This window comes from Heliangelus exortis, chromosome 3, assembly GCF_036169615.1.
Source record: "Heliangelus exortis chromosome 3, bHelExo1.hap1, whole genome shotgun sequence".
Taxonomy (NCBI): domain Eukaryota; kingdom Metazoa; phylum Chordata; class Aves; order Apodiformes; family Trochilidae; genus Heliangelus; species Heliangelus exortis.
In genome coordinates, this window is record NC_092424.1 from 91656917 (window position 1) to 91678333 (window position 21417).

Here is a 21417-nt window from a genome sequence, read left to right on the forward strand (position 1 = left end):
AGGCAGCAGTGGTGGAGACTGATGGGATGAAGATCAGTTTCAGGTACATAGCATCAAAGTTTGTCTACAGGAAGAACCTGAAGGAGATAGTCCCCTGTACAACTAATTTTTTGTCTGATGGACTACCAGTTCATACAACCTCCCTGTGTAATATGAGAGGAATATCCCAGCTCAATTACATTCAGGGTGATTCAGCAAATTTTTATCGCATGTTTACCTTGCCTGCAGGTGATATCTACAACAGTATTAACAAGCTAGATTAGACAGGCAGGATGGGAGTTCATGTTTTATTGACTCTTAAAAGTCAATGGAGTTATCAGAAGAAAGCAATCACAAGTGTAGAGGGCAGTTTCACAGAATGGTCATGGTTGGAAAGGACCTGAGATCACCAAGGCCAACCATACACACACATCTTCTGATGCTGCTCTTCATTCACTATGAATTACAGATGAATCACACATTACAGATGCCTTTGGTGTGCGTTTCCACCAGGTCAAATTCAGGGAAACATTTTTGACAGAAACAGAAAAAAACCTTCTATGTGTAAGAATGAAATTCAGCAGAAAAAAAGTCCTGGAGGAATATCCCCTGTCACAAAGGAAGGGTGAGAAGCAAGGATTCAAGACGAATTTGTTGAAGTGACTTAGGCAAAGAAGTAATCTGTTAAAAGTGAAAAAAACCTTAAAATATTTAAATGAAATTCTGACTGCTATCATAGGATGTTTTTAAATCGTGAAAGCTGTTTAGCTGCTCTGATTATTTTTTAACTAGCAGGTTAAATGAGAAGAGAAGGCATGCAATTTCCTTTTGGCACGATGTTCCCAGTGATTATGACCTCTCAAGAATCTTACATTTGTGCATAGCCAGCACTAGTTAGGAATTCCTTTTCTCTAGGTGAGAAGTGTGTAAACTGAGAATTTTTTTTAAGAAGAAGGCTTTCCCATTGGCAGAGAAGTGCCTGCAGCTCTCTTTGCAGGAGGGACTACGGACCTATAAAATCTCAAGGCAAAGCTACTGAGAGCTTAGAGTGAGTCATACTGGGTAAGAGGTAAGCTTTTTGGATTTGGGACATGCATAGTGTACTTAAAACTAAGTCAGTGGATGGGTTTTATGGATTAAATACTTGTATATACTTTCTTTATTAACATGGCTATGTCCATCAAATGTTAAATTACTAATTAAGTGCTTTCTATGTGTACAGATTTACGAAAAAGAAATGTAGATCTCAGAAATGTAGAGTGCTTACTCTCGTCCACTTCTTCCTAGTGTAGAGAAGATGACATTTTATTTACATGGGGAATATGGGATTTTTAACCGTTTGCTTTTGCTGCCCTTAATGCTTCACCTTTACTGCTGACACAGTGTTAGAAATTGTGCAGTTAGTATAAACTAGGCACTGTCTGCATGTTTGCTGCTGATGGGCATGTACTTACTGGCTCTGAATGGGGGGATGACAGTGTGTTTAGAAATTGTTGCTTTAAGTTCCAGTAAAGACTTGGAATTGAACCAAACAGGTATTGCATTTTGGTTCTGTCTGTGGTAAAGGCAAGCCTAAAGTTACCAGAGACAAAATTAAATTAAATGTCTTCACGTGCTTGCCTAAAGAAATGAGATTGAGGACTGTTTTAAATGACATTGAATGCTTACAGTGGGGGGAAAAGAAATCCTTTCTGTAACTTTAAAATGGAGCTTAATGGCTACTGGAGAAAGTACAGCTAATACTGAATTTTTATTGCGTATCTGATTAAAGAGTAAACAGTATCCTGAGGTAATGCCAAAGTAAATAGAACAGCCTATCTTGCATGCCTTGCTTTTTGGTCAAAGGAGAACACTTTGGGGTGCAAATGGGTTTTGATTTGCTTATTCTCTGACAGAGGTAAATCACTCTTAGTACAGAGTTCTGCTTAACTAAACTGCACATACAGAAGATAATGTAAAGCAAAATGGTACAAGGCAGTCTCTCAATAGTCTTTCACCTGCTCTACTAATTTGATGAGAGTCTTGGACCATATATAATTGGTTTCAAATAAAACAACTTTGATCAGTGCTTGAGAAACAGCATTCTGAATCTGTATTTTTGCAAAATGTATTTTTTTAATTCCAGATAGTAGGAAATAAGGCAACAGAAACATGTCTGGGAAACCCAAGCTGCACTACTTTGATGGCCGGGGCCGAATGGAAACAATACGGTGGCTGATAGCAGCAGCTGGTGTTGAGGTTTGCCTCTGGTTTTATATTAAGAGCATGTGATAAATATCTCTTTCTACTGTTCCTTACAAAAAATGAGACTGACCAGCAGTTTCAAGCCCTGCATTTAGGGCATGGCTAACCAAGCCAACTATAATGATTTTGTTACCCTGAGCAGGGGGGCAAGTTCCCATTTCACTTCTAAGTACCATGTGTCAAACATTTATGGTAGCATCATAAATGCTTCTCCCCTGTAGCTAGTGCAAGAAAAAGAATTAACACCACAGAAGCATGGATTCTTATGTCCTGATCCGAAGGGTTCAGCACTTTCAGGCCTGAAGACCTTCAGTTAAATCTCAGTGTCCAAAATGGCCAAAAAAAAAAAAAAAAAAAAAAAAAAAAAAAAAATTATACTGCCTACTACAATGCAGCTCACACTGGGAGATAATGTATGTTGTGTATATATATATATATATATAAATATATAGAGGGTGACTGGTTTTGCCTCTAACACTCCCTGATACTAAACTAGAGAGGAAGTGTGGGGATCTGTGTTTTAAGAGCTGTGAGTTTTTGATACAGTTTTACTCAGCAGGCCAGGTTTTGTGCCTTTCAGTCACCTCAGCTTTAGCCAGAAACTTACCTACACAAACATATGAATCACAAACAAGAGAGAAGAGGATGTGACAGAGGCAAAGTTTTCAAAGGCGCCATTCCAAATCTGATACATTTTTAACAAAGTAAAGCTCCCCAAAACACAGCACATTGTGCACTCACTGTCCATGCAAAGCAGAAGCTGAGACATGCAGTGTCAGCACAACTTTACTTCTGTGTTTCCTGCAGTTTGAAGAATGCTTCCTGGAAAAAAAGGATGACCTGATAAAGTTGCAGAAGAGTAAGTTTCCTTCACTTGTTAATAATTAAATAAGTAAATACTGCTAATAACAGTTTTTCTTAGAACATCTAAATCTTACATCTCTTAAAAAGAAAGTCTAGTGTAGACTGTACACGAGGTACCACAGATGCATACTGCAGTGTGTTGGGTGGTATGAGCCACCCAGTTGCTGCATGGTCATCCTGCTCTCCTTCAGGAGTAATGACTTGATCCCCCTGCAAAAGGAAAAAAAATGTGTCCTTAACAACAGGTGGTTTCTCTGCATAAATTGTCTTACAGCAGACACAAACCTGGATGTATCTCATCAGTTACACGAGTCAAGAAATATGATTCCATAAAGCAAATACCCTGACTTACTTTTCTGATCAGTTACTGGAGGTATTTTGACTTTTTTCTTGCTAAAATAATGTTTCTACAGACCTTTAAGGAATTTATGTGTGATATTTAGCTCTTGCAGGGATCTCATGAAAACCACTCATTGTTCCCATGCCATTGTATAAAGCCAACATGGTTGTCACAAAGTTATTATGGACATTTGTATTCACAGTATATATTGACAAGATCTTAAATAGTCCAGATTTCTGTACTTACCAAAGCATGACACAAAGTGTCTCACCAGGGGTCAGATTCTTCAGTTCTCATCAGTATTTCAGGGTACTTTTCAGCAGGACTGCTGACATTTCTGCATTTGGGTGCTTCTTCATATTTCAAGGAACTTCAAGAAGCTGATTTCTATAATATTATATATGTTATTAACTTGCTACTAAGAAATGGTTTTTGGCTTTGTGGTAAGTTTTTCCCATGCCATATTTAGAAGTAAGAGTGTCAGAAATAAAAGTAAGATGGGTGGTTACTTTCCCAAACACCCACTAATGGCTCTGAGAGACTGAATATCTCCTTGTCTTGTCCTCTTTTCCCCAGGTGGATCCCTGATGTTTCAGCAAGTGCCAATGGTGGAGATCGATGGGATGAAGATGGTGCAGACAAGAGCCATTTGCAACTACATAACAGCAAAACACAACCTTTATGGGAAGGACCTGAAGGAGAGAGCCCTGTACTGTAACAGTTCCACCTTTAGAGTTCAGTTAATACTACACCACTGTGTAACAAGAATATCTCAGCTCACAGTTAAATTCAGGGTGACACTGCAGATTTTCATGCAGCACATGTTGACCATGACTGCCTGTGATGTTCAGAACAGCAGTAACCAAGTAGATAAGAGAGGTAGCATGGTGCAAGGGCATTCATCAATATCAAAGGTTGATGCAGTCATCAGAAGAGAGCAGCCAGGAGAGCAGAGGGTGGACTGTCTTACTGATGCTGCTTTTCATTTCCTCTTGCATTTGTCAGCAGCAAGCATTTAGGCATCAGATTGAGGGGAATGTCTTTGAGGGAAACAAAAAAAGCTCTTTCTAATAACCAGGAATTAGAATTAATAACTGTTTCTTGAAATATCATCCTTAGTGAAGAAAATGGTAGAGATACAACCTTTTTTGTTTTTGTTAGGCACTTCACAGCTGTCTGTCACCCACAGTTCTCCTCCTCTGCTCCCCAAAGCTACTGCACTCTGGGGGGAACTGCTTGAAGATGTGCCAGGAGCTGTTGTGCTATTCTGACCTACTGTGTTTGAACTGACCAGCTGGAACTATTCCTTTCAGAATCGATATGTATGTGGAAGGATTAATGGATCTGAACGAGCTACTCATGAGCTATCCTTACCAACCAGCAGATAAAAGGGAGCAACATCTTGCTACTATTGTGGACAAGGCCACAAACAGATACTTCCCAGTCTTTGAGAAGGTATGTGGCAAAGAGTAATTGTACTTGCTTAATTCATATTGTTTTTCTGAAACTCCATCCTGGATCTACGCAAGTAATTTTTATTGAGGGAAACAGAGAAGAAAAATTACCACTTAAGTATTTATGTCATGGTTTTGGTGGGGCTGGAATGGAGATGGAGACAGGACTCTGTCGAGGGGACAGAAGGCACCAATTGACAGGAAGCTGAACATGAGCCAACAGTGTGCCCAGGTAGCCAAGAAGGCCAGTGGCATCCTGGCCTGTATCAGGAACAGCGTGGCCAGCAGGTCCAAGGAAGTGATTCTGCCCCTGTACTCAGCGCTGGTGAGGCCACACCTCGAGTACTGTGTCCAGTTCTGGGCCCCTCAGTTTAGGAAGGAGATTGAGGTGCTGGAGCAGGTCCAAAGGAGGGCAACCAGGCTGGTGAAGGGACTCGAGCACAGATCCTATGAGGAGAGGCTGAGGGAGCTGGGGGTGTTCAGCTTGGAGAAGAGGAGGCTCAGGGGAGACCTCATCACTCTCTACAACTCCCTGAAAGGAGGTTGTAGCCAGGGGGGGGTTGATCTCTTTTCCCAGGCAACTCTCAGCAAGACAAGAGGGCACGGTCTCAAGTTGTGCCAGGGGAGGTTTAGGTTGGACATTAGAAAGAATTTCTTTATGGAGAGGGTGCTCAGACATTGGAATGGGCTGCCCAGGGAAGTAGTGGATTCTCCATCCCTGGAGATATTTAAAAAGAGACTGGATGTGGCACTCAGTGCCATGGTCTGGTAACTGCAGTGGTAGTGGACCAAGGGTTGGACTTGATGATTTCTCAGGTCCCTTCCAACCCAGACAATTCTATGATTCTATGATTCTATGAATTATCTGGGAGAGATGCAGAGGTGTAAAAACCCAGAACACACTGAGCTCTCCAAATGTCCCTGTTTCAGTCTGTATGTTTTTACACTAAGCTTTTACATTAAGTTCCCTCCTGAAGTGCAGAACCCCCCTGTAGCATACATGCTATGTAAAGCATTACAGCTCCTTCTGCAGCAAAAGGGAGGATGGATCAGCTGGATGTCAGGACCATAAGGCACTAACTACTCATGGAGAGCTCCTAACACAATATTCCCAAAGCTGAAGAGGAAACTGGTGAGAAGGAGCTGCTCACAATTTGAAAGAGTGCAGGACACTCTCACTATGCCCAGGGCTGAACTCAAGCCTCCTGTAAATTTTGTGTAGGCATTTGCAGTGATGGTTGTGTCCCACAGAGCTTAGCCTTCACCAGAGCAGTGCTGATTACCTGAGCTACAGAAGTGAGGGCTGGAGGACTACACCTGAACTGCCAGAGGGAAATGCATAAGAGAAAGGACATAAATTCTGCCTAGGATGACAGCATGGTCAGATCATTTGTTTGTACTACAGAAGTTCTTAGTGCATTTCTGTCTTTCAAGGATAACTCCATGTGGTAGATGATCTTTTTTTGAAGATATATTAAATCACACACAGAGAAAAAAAAAAAAAAAAACCAAAAAACTTCTGGTTCTCTGTTTTTAGGCTTTGAAAGGCCATGGACAAGACTTCCTTGTTGGCAACCGCTTTAGCAGGGCAGATGTGCAATTACTTGAAACCATTTTAACAACAGAAGAGTGCAAGCCTGACATACTTGACAAATTTCCGCTCTTGCAGGTAATTGAATGAACAGTTTTAATGGCCCATGAATTAAAGCAGGACCACTGATTTAAACTGGCTGGGAAATACGGAGGAGTGGGAGGGCAGAGAAAAAGTGAAAGATCAAATGTAGTGAGAACCATAAGTCCTCAGGTGTCGCCGATAATGAACCGGGAGCTTAGGCCCAGCTGTGCCCAATAATCAGGGCCTGCCCCAGCCGGAAATGGGCAGGGCTGAAGGGCAAAATAAAAGGCATGCTCCCAGAAGCAGGAGCCCAGAAGACAAGAGATGAAGACGCCTGAGGAGAGGGAGGGAAGAGAGCTCCAGAGAAGAGCTGAGTCCCCTAGAGAAGGGCTCGCCGCAACATCTGGTGGAGAATGTGGGCAACAACAGCAGCCGTGAATGCTGAGGTGAGATAAAAAGCTCTACACGACCACGTTGGTGCGGGAAGCTCTACAAAGCCTGGCTTAAATGCGGAAGGCGATATAAAGAGCTTCGAAATACGCAACCACATCAGATGGAGCCACTACGGTGGTGCGTGACGCTCTAGAAAGAGCTCCAAATATGCAACCACGAGTGAAGCTCCACAAGGCCAGGCTTAAATGCTGTAGGCGGCGTGTAGAGCTCAGAGTAGAAGCCCAGCATGGCAAGACACAACAGCCCGGAATGGCGAGCCAGGCAGGAGAGAAGAATGAGGCTCGAAAGGCGCAGCGAGTTGGCGCGCGGAACTCAATCCCGAGGAATGCTGAAGCGGAGCTCTGAGTGCGCATCAAGTCAGTGCGGTCCTGAAACGGAGCCTCCCAGGGACACACGATCAATGTGGTCCTGAAACGGAGCCTCCCAGGGACACGCGATAATGTGGTCCTGAAACGGAGCCTCCCAGGGACACGCGATAATGTGGTCCTGAAACGGAGCCTCCCAGGGACACGCGATGCGGTCCTGAAACAGAGCCCCCAGGGACACGCGACAGTGCGGTCCTGAAACGGGGCCCTAGGGACACGCGATAAGACTGGTGCACTGAATGCTCGGAGAAGCCTCTGCATGGCTAGGCATCCTGAGGTGGCGAGTACCAGCGAAAGCTGAGCTGGTGTTTTAAGACCTCATCTTCTGCTAACAGAGGCTAAAGAGCCCAAATTTTCCCTCCTCAAGAAATAGGCGAAAAAATGTTGAAAAATAATGAAATGTTTAAAAAAGTAATGAAAAATGTTGAAAATAATGAAATGTTTAAATGAAATGTTAAATTATTGAAAATATTGTGAATTAATTGTAAATTATTGAAAAAATGAAGTCTATTTTTCAACAAACAACAAAAAGGGGGGAAATGTAGTGAGAACCATAAGTCCTCAGGTGTCGCCGATAATGAACCTGGAGCTTAGGCCCAGCTGTGCCCAATAATCAGGGCCTGCCCCAGCCGGAAATGGGCAGGGCTGAAGGGCAAAATAAAAGGCATGCTCCCAGAAGCAGAAGCCCAGAAGACAAGAGATGAAGACGCCTGAGGAGAGGGAGGGAAGAGAGCTCCGGAGAAGAGCTGAGTCCCCTAGAGAAGGGCTTGCCGCAACAATCAAATGAAAATCAAATATCCTTACTACATGTAGCTGGTCTCAGATACTGATGGTTATTACCACTTTAAGTCATTATAGCCACAAAATCATAATATGATGAAGCAAATAGATTCTCCTGCAGTGTCAACCTATAATGCTACATTTAGGGCATGAAAAACATCTAAATGCCTGACATTTACCATGGTTATTATGGTCAGTGCTGTTTTTGTTTTGTTTTCTAGAGTTTTAAAGCAAGAATAAGTGATATCCCTACAATAAAGAAATTTCTGCAGCCTGGCAGCCAGAGGAAACCACCAACAAAAGAAGAAGAAGCACCTAAAATAATAAAAATTTTCTACTGAGCAGCAGCCTAAACTCTCAGAATCTCCATTTCAATGTCTTCGTGTTTGCTGAAATTTGCAAAGTGAAATTAATGAAAAAAGTGAAAAAGTTGTAGATCTCTCTTTCCTTAGCTACAGGACTAGTTTTAGCCTACTGCAAACCCTTCCAAATAAATCTACATGATCATACATGTTCAAATGGAACAGTTTCCTGACTGAGAGGCTACACTGTACAGCATAGGATGTCTTAAATCACTTCAGAGATTAGCTGAAATAAAGTCTTACCATCTGCACTCCAAACCAGTGACTAAGTCTTGCTGACACTTGAATACCTAAGGGCTCTCTGGTTCTGCTTTTCTAGCATTCTGCAGAGTTGCTGGAAGGGGAAGAGAGCTTAACCTAAACACTGGGTAGTGATCTGTTCTGGGAAACACCCCGCAAAGCCTGAAGGTTCTTGTTTGGATGACAGATTTGGAGCTTAATTTGGAGTACATGGGGACCAGAGGTCCTGCTGCACCTCTGTTGTGTCACTAAACATTTAAACTCTTGTATTAACAAAAGGTCTACTCAAGCAGCACTTTGCAGACTTGACTAAGAGATGAATGCTTGCCACCACCTGTAAAGTTGATAACTTACTGCTTGAGGAGGAGCCAGGTGGCTGTCAGGCACTAGTGAGACCTTGAAATGTAGGACTTCATGTTGGCTTTCACCACTTTACATTAAACTCAGTTAAATATAAGTCAGATATTATAATCATTTAAACCAAGCTCTGTTACTGAGAGGCTAGCAAGGCAGCTGTACACAGAAGTGTTAACGTGAATGTTATTTAAACTCCAAACCAAGTATCTAAACGCAACAGCCAGTGCCCTAAAACTAACTCAAGCTCTAGCACTGGAAGTTTTGAACTGGGCAAAATCAGGGCACTAAAACTCTTGCTAACAGTAATAGTTTCCCTGAAAGAAATGCCATGAGGCAAGAACCAGTTTTAGCCATCAAGAAAGGAAAAAACCCCCGATGTTTATCTGCCGTAGAGCAACCAGAGTTGTTGCAAAAGCTATTCCCCTCCCGTCCCACCGAAGCATTCGGGCAGAACTTGCACCTGCTGAGAGCTGTCAGGAACCGGAGCCAGAAACTTCGGCCGCGGCTGCCGACTCTCTGCTGTGCAAGCTCCGTTCCCTTCCAGCCGCTGCTCAGCCCCCGGCCTTTGGCCATGCAGCCCCCGGCACTCCGACCCGGGCAGCTCCCGCCCCTCACCCTGCTCGGGTCACTCCATCGCTGTGACCCCCACTGCCGCCTCGGGAGCCTCCAAGCTCCGCTCCACCTCCGCCCCGCTCCACCTCCACCCCGCCTGGCACCCCGCCAGCCCCGCTGCCAGCCTAGTGGAAAAAGTTGCCCCCCAAGCCCTCAGGGACGCTTGTAGGGCTCGGGGATGGAGCGTCCCCGCCCCAGCGCCTTGGGCTTCGCCTCCGCCAGCGCTGCAGGGAGCGGGGGGCGGGCAGTGGGCAGGCCGCGGGGGCACGGCCGCCTTGGGGAGGAGCGGCCGCGTCCCGGAGGGTAGTGGGACGGACGACCCGGGTAGTGAGGGCAGACCTCGGGGAACTGCCTGGGAAGAGGAGTCTCGCGGTGGTGAGGCACGTACGGAGGGTGCTGGCGGCCGAGGGGGGAGTGGGAGGGTGTCGTTGCGGGGGCCCGGAGGCGCGGAGGGGTGCGGGCGCTTTCCCGCTGCCGGAGGAAGTGGAGAGGGGGCCCGGGGTGACTTTAGGCTGCGAAGTCGGGCGTGTGGCGGCGGGACGCAGGGTCTGGCAGCTGCTCGGTGGCCTGATCGGGGAGCGGGACCGTGTGCCTCTCGGCCCCCTCTGCCGCTGAGCAACAAGCGGGCTGCCCTGCTCGCCGGAGAGTGTTTCTCGCCGCATCTGAGAGTGAAGAGAGGGTGGGCAGGGTTGGGCCGGGCCGAGCCGGGCCGGGCTGTGCTAGGCTGGGCTGGGCTGGACTGGACTGAACTGGCTGCCCCTATGTGCCAGCCCGGGTGGGGAAAGGAGCCCGGCTGCGGGGGCTGGGGGCGGCCAGCCGAGACCCCTAGCAGGAGGGGGTAAGGAGGGGTGTGGGGCTGCTCGGTCTGTAGTTCGGGAACGCGTTCTTGCGGCGCTGCTCGGGGGTGTTTCTGCGTCCTGGAGCAGGGACTCACTCCGGGCCTGGTGGGTGAGTGCAGAGATGTCTGTGTCTGTCTCTGGGTAGGATCAGCAGGGAACCTGAAGAGGAATTGGTGTTCGGAGTTCAAGTCTTAAAATCTCTTGGATCTTTGGACTCGCTCCAACACTTCTCCTAGCTCAAGTGGTGGAAGGCGCGCGTTTTGAACTAGAATTTGGCCGAGTCCCTGTTGAAACCACACGTTGGTGAGGAGTTAGCGGCTCAGGATGGTCGGGACAGGCATCCTGGGTCGATGCAGTTCAGGGGCTGTGCTGTCGGCGTTCTGGCCGACCAGCCCGGTGTGAGCTGTGCTGGAGGAACAGAGCAGTGCCGGGAACGACTTCGGGGTCCACATCGAATTAGGAAGAAAGTTGAAGATCTTGCAGCAGATTATGAGCGTGCTGTTATTTTGCGAACACAAAAGTGAGGAAAAGAACAGCAAGGAGAAAAAAGTTTGAGGCCAGGAGACACATATACTCGGTGGTAATATGTGTGATTTTATTCATCAGCAGTGCTCTTCTATAGTGCAGAGAAAACATGATATGACAAAAAGGTGGATTGTTTAAAAAAGCAAGGTACAGTAAACTAAGATCATGGTTTTGCTACCTACAGACATTGCTTACAAGACACAGCACTCTCCCATAATGGGACATCCTGGTTAAGGCCAAAAGTTAAGATGTTAGAATACATAGTCCCTTTATTAAGAGAAGGTGTCCTCCAAATTCCTTACTATCTTTTCTGGCGATGAGCCTTGCCTCATCTTTATTTTTCTGGCAGCAGGCCTTGCCTCGTTGCTATCTTTGGTTGGCCTTGCTTTGCAGCGTGGGACCTTGCCTTTTTGCTAGCTCTCAGGTCTCTCAAACTATCGAGACAGCCTTCCACACTGCTAAATTCACTTGCATAATTCTCACTGGAAGCCTGGTGCCTGAATTGTTTTGGATAAAATGGTGTGGTTTTGATTTTTAATGCAGAAATCACAGCAATAGCTATCACTCTGACAAGTGCCTGGCTTAGGTCCAAGGAAAGTCCAATGCACTAGGACATCAAGAAAGTTTCTGATTTGTTTGTGGGTCCATTTTTGCTATTCAAGAAAGATAATTTACCAACTTTGCTATTCTTTCATGACTCATTGCTTTACAAAGGGATATTCATTCCAGAGTGGTAACATCCACCAAAGTACTTTTCAACATATATGAGCGTTGAGCCTAAATCCCAGAATCATTCCTTAAGCTGTGTTTCCAAGAAAATGTGAAGTTTTTGTTACTTGCACAGAAAGGCTTGACCTACAAGGAACTGCCATGGGCAGTTATATTGATACCTGGACATTTTTCCACTGACAATTGCTCTGCTCTTCAGCTTGGCCAAGTGTTTGGGGTGCACCACTGAGCTGACACTGGCAAGCAGGGCTCTGGCTGGGCTCATTTTTATCAGCTCTACCTCTGCTTCTTGGGGAGGTGAAGGAAGTTTGCTCTTCCTGCTTATGGTAGGCTGTCCTTGTAGTGTGTTCCCCAGCCTTGATCTCACATACTGTAGGTTAGAATGCTTGTCTAGTCTGTGATGATCCAAGTTCAGTTCTCCCCTCTGATGGAGTTGAGGCCATCATCTACTTCCTGAGCACCAGGGAATAAAGTATTTTTAACGTATGGATGGAGGATTGAGAGCAGTTTCACTTGATGTAGTGTAACTCACACACTTATGGAAACAGGCATGGTGTGTAGGTCATGGTCTTTGTGTAGGGCCTGGTAAGGTAGCTGTGGTAGGAAAGTTTCTTTAAATGCCTGGTTGATGTGCACTATTGCTGGTCAGGGGTTAGGACTCTCACTAGGCTTCCAGCAGCTCTAACTGGGTGCCTGCTCTGAACTGTGAAGACATAACCAAGTCTTTATTAAAAAACAAATATTTATGTATCAGAAGAACTTTGTTACAGGGTTAGGTGCAAGCTGGGCAGGCATTTTTAAGACCTTTATTTTGGCCTGAGGCACCAGGTTTCTCCTGTGAGTCCAACCTCTAGTAGAGCAATGGCTGTTTGGTATAGGGCCTGTTGAAGATACCACCCAACACAAAGGACTTCAGTGGAGAAGGCCAGAGGTGCAGTCTCCTCTCACTGTTCTGTTGTTTCTTTGTGCCTCTTAATTGATGCCTTTGGCATTATGGCCAAAGTTTCCAGTTTGTGGCTTAATTATGTACTGTAAAGTCTATGCAAGAATAAATATTCCTGCCTGTAAATAGATAAAACCTTGGCTTAATGATGAAGCCCTCTGTTAGTCTGTGACTCTTATTAGTCTGTGTCTTATTAAATCTGCTTCGTTCTTTTGGGACCCATTAGTGATAAGGGTACAGTGTTAGCTTTGTTTCTAGCACCACACAAGCTACATCAGCTGCCAAGTTCATACTATAGCATGTGACTGTCCTTGTTAGTGAAATTTGAAAGGATGAAGTGTTTCATCCCAGTGCCAGTGTGCTGACTCCATGCCCCTGCTGCTGGGGGCATTGACCAGGCTTCATCTGCTCAATAGAGGTCATGGTCTCATTTGTTTGGTTTTAAGTTTATGGGCAAGCAGGATATAAATCCCTGTTACAGTTTAACTGTTTCTTGTAAAGTTGGAATGAGCCTTAAGTCAGTCCAAATTCTCCGTGATGGGTACATTGTGATTTGGCTAAAGGTAGAAAGACAGCTATCTAAATATGGAAGTCAACAGGCCAGGTGAAATATATGCAGGAGTATATTTTGCTGTTATAAGCTAATATTTGTAAAGTCACAGGAACACTGGGCTCTGAAATTGTTGTTGTGACAGAGGTGAAAATAACGCTGGTGTCTCTGGGTTGGTGTTCTGTTGAAGCAATTAATTTGACATAGTGCATTTTCAAGACATGTACAACATAAAGGCTGCCACAAAACCCACCACCTACTGCATAGATTGCGTCACTATAAAGTTAAAAATACATTTATTCACAAATACTCTACAATTCTGTTTTGGTTGTAAAACTTGTAAGCTGTGTTATTTTTAAAGATACGTATGTGATTTAGTAGATGCTTACTACATTCTGGCATAATTATTTTTTAAATTGCTGCATGTTCTTCTGGTAGTGTGTGTTTTCTTTTTTTCTACTAATCCACAGGAAACCTGTTTGAACAAAGCCCAAGTATGTAGGTTTCGATTTCCCTTCAGCTTTGGCATTCATCCTATTGTATTTAGTATTTTGGAGTGCAACATTGTAAATGTTAATTTAAAACGTGCTTGCTTGAAGATTATCTTCTTGAATCTATCAGGAAACAAGTACTCTGAAATCATGGCAGCAAAGCCCAAGCTGCACTACACCAATGGGAGGGGGAAGATGGAGTCCATCCGATGGCTGTTAGCAGCAGCTGGGGTTGAGGTTTGTATCTTCTTTGTAAGATGACCAGACTGATCTGTGATTAAATTAAGTGCTCTTTGGAAAGGTTTCCCAGTTACATCTGTGCATACACATGTGCACAACATGCTGTGATGCAGAATAATCAGTGGTACTATGCTTTCCCGTGTATTTATTTAATGTATTCTTTGAGTAACAGGTGCCCAGTAAAAAGATTTTAACACACAAAAGAACTGTAAAAGGTAATTTTTGAAACATACTTTAAGCTGAGATCTTAAATTGTTGCTACAGACAAAACTTTTCTGAATGCTTTTCTGTTGTCTTGTGGTTGTTCTCAGCTGAAAGACCATGCATACCACATGAAAAGTGCTTTTAGTTCTTTGGGTCAGGATCTGAGTAGGATAAATCAGCAAAGCTACCCTGAAGGCAGTGGGGGAGTTATCTAGATTAACATCAGGTGAAAGCCATCCATTAATAAGGTTTATTAATTTCTACATGCAGTTTTGGCTTGAATAGATTGTGTTGAAATTATTTTCTCAGAAACTATTTATTCTGAACTGGAAATAAAAGGCTTATTTAATGGTGCTTACTCATGAATATTGCTGACAGAGAAGCTGCAGAACATGAGTGCTGAGGAAACAAAGATCTTGTCCTTAATTAAAATGTCCTTCTTATTTAAAAAGAATGCCACCAGTGGGAAAGGAGTTGATAAATGCTGTCTAACAGAGGCATATTTTATTAAAAAGTTCTCAATATTTCACGTGGCATCAGCTGTTTCTCAGTTGAGTGATCTGGTGTCTGTTAATTGTTTGTGCAGGCAAGTAGACTGCTCTTTATCGTGAAGGAAGCTTTTTTTCTGATATGTAAAACACTGTTTATTACTGTGGGGCTGGGGACACTGTAGTCCTGGGTTATTTGCTGGAGCAGAGATGAAGAGTAGGAGTAGGGGGTCAACAGAGTTGTGAGAAGTATAGTGAATAGAGTGGAGGGGTGGAGTCTCACTTTCAGACTCCCACTTCCACATCGCCTTTGGAGTGACACAGTGTTGTTTTCTATCTTTGCTTTTCAGTTTGAGGAAGAATTCATAGAAAAAAAGGAAGACCTAGAAAAATTACGCAGTGGTGAGTCTGTAAAATGTACCCTGGATGTAAATTCACACCAATGTAACAAAAGTACAACAGGTGATATTTTTGTAAGATGATGTGACCTATGAAGAGAAGTTTTGAGAGATCTGCTTTCTTGCAAATGTCTTCATTCCTCAGAACTGGAAATGTCTTGCAATGTTAGCAGGTGTCTCTCACATTCAGTCTAGTGCTGCAGCACTCTGAGTAGGTTGCTTCTTTTTCTTCCCTAGATGGAGTTCTGATGTTCCAGCAAGTGCCCATGGTGGAGATTGATGGGATGAAGATGGTGCAGACTAGAGCCATCCTCAGCTACATAGCAGCAAAGTACAACCTCTATGGGAAAGACTTGAAGGAGAGAGCCTGGTATGGTAACAGTGCATGCTGTCTTTATTAATGCTCATCAGTAATTTTTAATATTTATGAGAAAAATATTTCTGTGAAATACCTGCATGTAAAGGTGCATGTATATCTGATAGTGCTTTATCTCTTCAGATCCAGGGACTGGGTGAATGAGCTCTGTGATTCTTAAATGATTGTTAATTGTTAACACAGTGAGAACGTTGTGGCCACTTTCAGGCTCATTTAATTTCATAGAGACCAGAAATGCATTAAGTTCCTGGGCAACTGCAAGATCTTCATACCTTAATAAAGGCTGAATATGCCCCTTTTTTCCCTTTAGGCTGGAAAACATTAGGAGAAACTATAGATGTCTGCAAAAAAAATGAAGTTTAAGTGTTCTAATTTCCTTTTTTCCGAATGTAAAGAATCTTTCATATCTGATTTAAGAAAGGCATGTTCAGTGGCTGAATGGTACTGAAAGTTAAACTGATATTCCTATTATTACTTTACTAGGTAAGCTGTGGATACTTTACATTATCATAATTCAAGGGCTAATGCAAAAGCAAAAATCCCTGTTTACTCTTTATTTTTAAAAAAGTAGTAGGTGACTACTGCTCAGTAGGTAGTCACCTAGGTGACTACTGCTTACTGTAAAGAGTTTATTCTGTGATAATAGAGGGGCAACTCCAGAGACTGGAGAGATTATTATGGACTGGCAATTGGCAGCCATTTGTTGCTGGGATCCTTTCACGAGTGAACCTCAGGACTGTATTTTTTTTCTCTAGCATTGTTTGCATATGCAGTCTTTTCTCCCACAGGATAGGCAAACAGGTTAGCAATGGAAATCAGTGTGAACTCCACTTAAAATACATTATTTGCAGACTGTGCACCTGTTCATAAAGATCTGTACTTAGAAAAAAAACTCACCTGGAATCAAAGTGGAAGAACAAGAAAACAAACTAGTGTCTTACGTTACACTCACCAATAAGCATTTTACTGTGTGATCACTTCAGCACTGTATTTCAGGAAAATAATAAAAGTGGAATTTTTAATTTAACATTTACCATTTGAAATGTTTGTTTCAGGATTGATATGTACGTGGAGGGAACAACAGACTTGATGGGAATGATCATGTATCTCCCTTTTCAAGCAGCTGACACAAAGGAAAAGAATTTAGCCTTAATCATTGAACGAGCTACAAACAGATACTTTCCTGTTTATGAAAAGGTAAGTGATAACTCACCAGTAGTCCAACAAGACAGTAAAGTGGGGTAGAAGTTCCAATACTCTCTATTCCCCTTGTTTCACACAGCCACTTTCCAGAAGGCAAGTGACAGTATAGCTCTGGAACTGTATGATGGAGACAGTATTGAGCACTGTGAAAAGACTCCTCAAAGAGCAGATTCTACTTTTTAAATCTAGTGTAGTTGCCGATAGGTCCTACCATTTTGCATGAATGCAACATTTAAATACCTCTGCCAGCCTTCAGAACTTATTGCCCAAAGGTCTACATACTCTTGTTGTTCAAAATTAAATATAATTGTGCTTTGTAGTAAAGGACCTAACTCTGACATCTTTCTCCAATTCACTGCTTAAATTATTACACTTAGAGACTATTACTTTCTTTTTCTGAATTGGTATTTGGGTGTCCTTACTTGTACACAAAGAGGCTCTACAAACAACATGGTTCTAGCTTAAAAGCATGAAGCAATTATTTACTGGCTAGCATGCACTAAAGAGTTAGCCTCTAATGAACTGTGAGGGAAGGCATTGATATTCTTGTCAGTCCCATATAGCATGTGAAGAGCCTTTCTTGGCTAGGCAGGGGTTGGTCAGGAGTGGATGGGCTGTTCTTTGCTTCTCCCTGGAACACAGCCTGGATGTTACAAAGCTCCCATTTTCTATTGACCTGCTCTTTGTTCTGTTGTTTTGGTTTTCCCTTTCAGATATTTACAAATTTTTTAGTGTTAACATTTTTCTGTTTTAATTGAGCCAACTGTGATCTTCATCTCATTGTCCTACTCCTGGTTTTAACTTCAGTTTTTGTACGTTGCATGGCTGTTCCACATAAGCTTTCCAAGAGCACTTTTTCACAGCACAGCACAGCCAAGGGTACAAAGCTGTGTTGTTTCAGAGCTGATCTGGGTTTCTAGCTTGAATCTTTGGTTCACAGCAGCTGAAGTCCATTAAAAAATACAGGACTTGGTGTAATATCATGTGCCTCTTCATCAGAGCCTTACATTGCACAAGCAAAACCCACAGAAGCTGCCTTTTGAAAACAAAATTGTACATAAAGGACACAAGCTAGAACTCCTGTTATCACAGGGCATATAGGTCCACTGCCATAGCAATGGGTGGCTCTGCTGAGAGAGATTGATTGAACAAATTAATCTTAAAAAAGATTTAAAGTCTGAAAACAGAAGTATTTAAGTTATTAAAAAATAAAGCAAACTTAGACACCAGTATTCTCTGAGGCTGTGGCCAGGTGGCATAAACAATTGTTACAGTATGTTTCAGTACATATGCTCACTGGAGGAAAGTCTTTAAAATAATCCTTGTTCACTTAGCATGAAGTCACTGCTAAACATTTCCGTGATTTTTGGCCTAGATCATTTTCTTAGAATGAGTAATAATTTTCCTCTGTACTATCTGTTTACAGTGTCCATTGATTCAGCTTAGCAGGACGTGCAGTCCATGTGCTATGCAATCCTAGCAGAGAATATCCCTAGCTATGAGTGTCTGCTTTACACACTCAGCAGCCAGTTAGTTAGAGTGGCAGAAGATAACATAAAGCACTGCAGGCAATCCTGTTCTGATGCTCTGTTGGGAGTTTCCTTATGGATTTGATAGACAAACTGTGGTAGAGAAGTCTAAGAAATAACAACATGAGTTGGTAGATGGGACTGGAGAAGGAATCAGCTTCTGAAGCCACAGACTGACATTCTAATTTTCATGCATATTTGTTAGTGGTTCAAGTGTAACTTTAGAGTAGCTAAGGGGCAGACGTGTTTTCTGCTCCTGATTCTGTTACAAGGGAACAGAATTTTCTACTTTAGGAAGAAAGTAGACTGGGAGAGCTGGTAACTACTCTGAAGCTGTGCTGCAATGTTCACCACAGCTTATCTGTTCCAGCTGCTGCTGGTAGCTTTGGCAGGCTGTGATTCTTGCAGTTTGCCATGAAAAAATCCTTCTGTATAGGATGAAGGATGGAAAGGCTGTGTTCCTTCATTCCTGATCTCCTTCTAACTATAACCAGCAATCTCAAATTTTGCTGAAACATCTGGGAATTCACTTTACTTTTTTTTTTTTTTTTAATTTTTTTTTCCCCCAAAGTACACTACAGGTAAACTGTTGTCGTGACTACCTCTTGCAATATATTTGGTCGTTTTTCTTGTCTATGATATAAGTCTTCCCTATGGAATTGACCTTGATACAGCTACTTGGTATAGTAGGTTAGAGTCATCAAAGCATGAGTTCTGATTTAGGTTTTTGCTGTGAGAATACCTATCACTTTCTAACTTTACAGACTCTTGCATGGATTTGCAGTGCTGTGTATTGTTGTAGAAATCTGTCTGTAATGAAATATCTAGATAAAGTTGATACATCCTCTATGACTTTTCTTACTTGTTAATATTTTGCAGGCCTTAAAAGACCATGGACATGATTATCTTGTTGGCAACAAATTAAGTTGGGCAGATGTCCATCTGCTGGAAGCCATTTTAATGGCAGAAGAATGTAAGCCTGATATACTGTCTGCATTCCCTCTGCTACAGGTTAGTAATAACCTGATCTCAATATGGAGTGTAACATACAAATGTCACTGCCCAGTTTTAAAAAGCTGATTCATTTTCAAATCTTTGGGACCATCATGCTATGTTACTGACAGTTCTCTGGTCTACATCTGTTCACTACAACCAGAAGAGACATACACTGCCTTGACTCCAGAGCTGCTGGGCACTCCCTTTTCTCCAGCTCTGTTCTTCCTAGCTGTTCTCAGCTGTCAGAAAGTCACTTACTGGCTCTACCCATTTTGTGCTGTCACTGGTACTTTCAAACATAGACGTGAGCTTTCTGAGGGGATGGCTGTTGTGTCTGCAGTTCCTGTCCTGGTTTTGCTAGCAAAATTATATTTTGAAGAAAACCTATACAAGAGCTGCTAAGTTCCTTACCTCTTGACTTCCATTGTGCTTTGCGCTGAGATATTCCTGTCCTTACCTCTTCTTTTTTGCCCAAGTACATCTGCAGGATTCAGACTGGGTTTTGCTTTTTCTTTTTTTCTTCCACCTTTATGAGATGAATCTTAACTCTTTAATATTGTTTTCCCACCTCCATCTGGGAAACTAAGGTAAACTTCATAGCACCAGCATTGCAGATCCAAATATTCACACCTGCATTTTCCAAAATGGCTAATAGGTTGTAGGTGCTTGTGAATTTTTGGTTTGTTTTATTTTGGTTTTTAAATAAGAAAAGCTTGAGTGCTGAGCTGGCTGTAAGGAGATGCTACGTTTCTCTATTTAATAAGTATGTCTGACAAGTAAAAATCCAAGTCACCTGATTTTTAATCTATAAAGGATAGAATTGTAATTTCCTGACTCTCATTTGTTTTACTGATGCTTCCTACAGGCTTTTAAAGGAAGAATAAGCAACATTCCAACAATCAAAAAATTCTTGCAGCCTGGAAGCCAGAGGAAGCCACCAACAGATGAGAAGTTTGTTGCCGTTGTGAGGAAAATATTCAATATCTAATAATTTGGCTGCTGAAGATAACACTGTGCCTTATGAGTGTAGACTGCATAGATTATTCTGTAGCTTGGATTTATAGCCAGTCATGTGGTAATCATTGAAATAAGAGTACACTTTTAAATTAGATAGAGTAAGAGGCTGATTTGGACCTGTTAGGTCAAGAAGATGGTATTTTGTGGAGCAACTATATGAAATAAAACATGCTGATACTTTGTGTTTGTCTAATTACAGTACATGCCTGGTAGGATAAAATGTTAAAATGTTTCAGCTGTGGCTTGCAGAGTACTGTTGAGACACCCCCCTTTCCCTGCTTTATAAACTGCAGGAGAGAAGAGGCACTCCATAAAGATGGGGAAGTTATTTAAAATCAGGCCTAGAATCTTCTGGCTTTGCTCCCTAGGTGGTTTCCTAGATCAAAGTTCACTGTCCCCCTACTTTATTTCACTGCTGTTTCTCTACTTTCAGAGCTGCAGTTTAAAGATAAATAAATATTTTTAAAATACAAAAAATTAAAACTCACGATCCTCCTAAGTTTATGAGCAATAGTAAGATGCTTGTTTATCCCTGTATCAATCCCTTAGAAGAGATTTTGTTCACTGGAAGATCAAAGTACATGTGTTTAATTAGCCTGATGTGATTTTTGTCCACTGAAACCACTTGTTCCCTTGGTGTTCTTTTTGGTTGCTTGGCCAAGGTGAGGAAAATGCCACTTGATTGGGTTTTTTTTTTTTAAGTTTTACCTTCTCTAGTCACTTCCCAAGCAATTGTACGGAGAACTGTACTGTCTGCTTATCTTTTCAGTAAAAGAGTTTTAATCTCAACAGTGCTTAAAGCATTCACTACCATTTCAGATTCTTTACCTGGATTTCATAGCCATCCCTGTCCTCAGTCCCACAGGGATATGTTTGACTTGGTGATAACACAACTTGTTTGGGCTGCTCAGGAACTTCAGCAGAAGTTTCTGGATGACTGTTGGGTCTCAGAGGCTAGGCCCAAACTTCCCCTGTGGAGTAATTTGGAGAATGCACAGAAGTCTCAACTCCAGACATGCTCAAAAATAGGCAGTCATCTTACTGCTTTTAACCTTGCCTACAGTACAGATATCTAAATCAGCATTGGTGAGTCAAGTCTGTTACAGTACATGGCAGCTCAGTTCCACTGATGTGCCTTGAAATTTCTACTTCAGAATGAAATGAACCACAACTTACATGTCCAGCTGTCCTTCCAATCTGAAATCTGTAACACAGCACCTCAGT

General features: G+C 42.7%; 2 protein-coding genes and 1 long non-coding RNA gene across 10 annotated transcripts; 2 read left to right on the top strand and 1 right to left on the bottom strand.

Annotated features, from left to right (window-relative positions):
• Positions 1-929: 929 nt before the first annotated feature.
• On the top strand, positions 930-8714 carry LOC139795139 (glutathione S-transferase-like). 2 transcript variants are annotated; one of them, XM_071741752.1, is made up of 7 exons: positions 930-1048; positions 2105-2217; positions 3031-3082; positions 4004-4136; positions 4741-4882; positions 6419-6550; positions 8316-8714. In XM_071741752.1, the coding sequence occupies exons 2-7, from the start codon at positions 2131-2133 to the stop codon at positions 8433-8435; spliced, it is 666 nt and encodes a 221-aa protein (XP_071597853.1). In that variant the 5' UTR covers positions 930-1048; positions 2105-2130; the 3' UTR covers positions 8436-8714. The 2 variants fall into 2 exon arrangements, with proteins under 2 accessions (XP_071597853.1, XP_071597854.1); XM_071741753.1 differs by lacking the exon at positions 930-1048 and adding an exon at positions 1826-1876.
• On the bottom strand, positions 2649-9833 carry LOC139795144 (uncharacterized). Of its 2 annotated transcripts, none has more exons than XR_011725395.1 (2): positions 9514-9833; positions 2649-3297 (listed from the first exon to the last, which is right to left on the bottom strand). It is a non-coding gene; the product is annotated as an uncharacterized lncRNA (long non-coding RNA). The 2 variants fall into 2 exon arrangements; XR_011725394.1 differs by lacking the exon at positions 2649-3297 and adding an exon at positions 8538-8790.
• Positions 9834-9871: 38 nt separating this feature from the next.
• On the top strand, positions 9872-20375 carry LOC139795137 (glutathione S-transferase). Of its 6 annotated transcripts, none has more exons than XM_071741745.1 (7): positions 9872-10045; positions 13873-13979; positions 15025-15076; positions 15310-15442; positions 16504-16645; positions 19060-19191; positions 20042-20375. In XM_071741745.1, exons 2-7 carry the CDS (start codon positions 13893-13895, stop codon positions 20162-20164), a joined length of 669 nt encoding a protein of 222 aa, XP_071597846.1. In that variant the 5' UTR covers positions 9872-10045; positions 13873-13892; the 3' UTR covers positions 20165-20375. The 6 variants fall into 6 exon arrangements, with proteins under 6 accessions (XP_071597846.1, XP_071597845.1, XP_071597847.1 ...); XM_071741744.1 differs by having other exon boundaries at positions 9947-10040; XM_071741746.1 differs by having other exon boundaries at positions 9963-10049.
• Positions 20376-21417: the final 1042 nt, after the last annotated feature.

What these genes read in the sequence shown, in the direction of transcription:
- LOC139795137 (XM_071741745.1), top strand. Translation starts at nt 13,893, where the DNA reads ATGGCAGCAAAGCCCAAGCTGCACTACACCAATGGGAGGGGGAAGATG. An exon ending in TAGCAGCAGCTGGGGTTGAG is followed by an intron (nt 13,980 to 15,024) that starts GTTTGTATCTTC and finishes TTTGCTTTTCAG; the next exon opens with TTTGAGGAAGAATTCATAGA. An exon ending in CCTAGAAAAATTACGCAGTG is followed by an intron (nt 15,077 to 15,309) that starts GTGAGTCTGTAA and finishes TTTCTTCCCTAG; the next exon opens with ATGGAGTTCTGATGTTCCAG.
- LOC139795139 (XM_071741752.1), top strand. Translation starts at nt 2,131, where the DNA reads ATGTCTGGGAAACCCAAGCTGCACTACTTTGATGGCCGGGGCCGAATG. An exon ending in CCTGATAAAGTTGCAGAAGA is followed by an intron (nt 3,083 to 4,003) that starts GTAAGTTTCCTT and finishes TCTTTTCCCCAG; the next exon opens with GTGGATCCCTGATGTTTCAG. An exon ending in GACCTGAAGGAGAGAGCCCT is followed by an intron (nt 4,137 to 4,740) that starts GTACTGTAACAG and finishes TATTCCTTTCAG; the next exon opens with AATCGATATGTATGTGGAAG.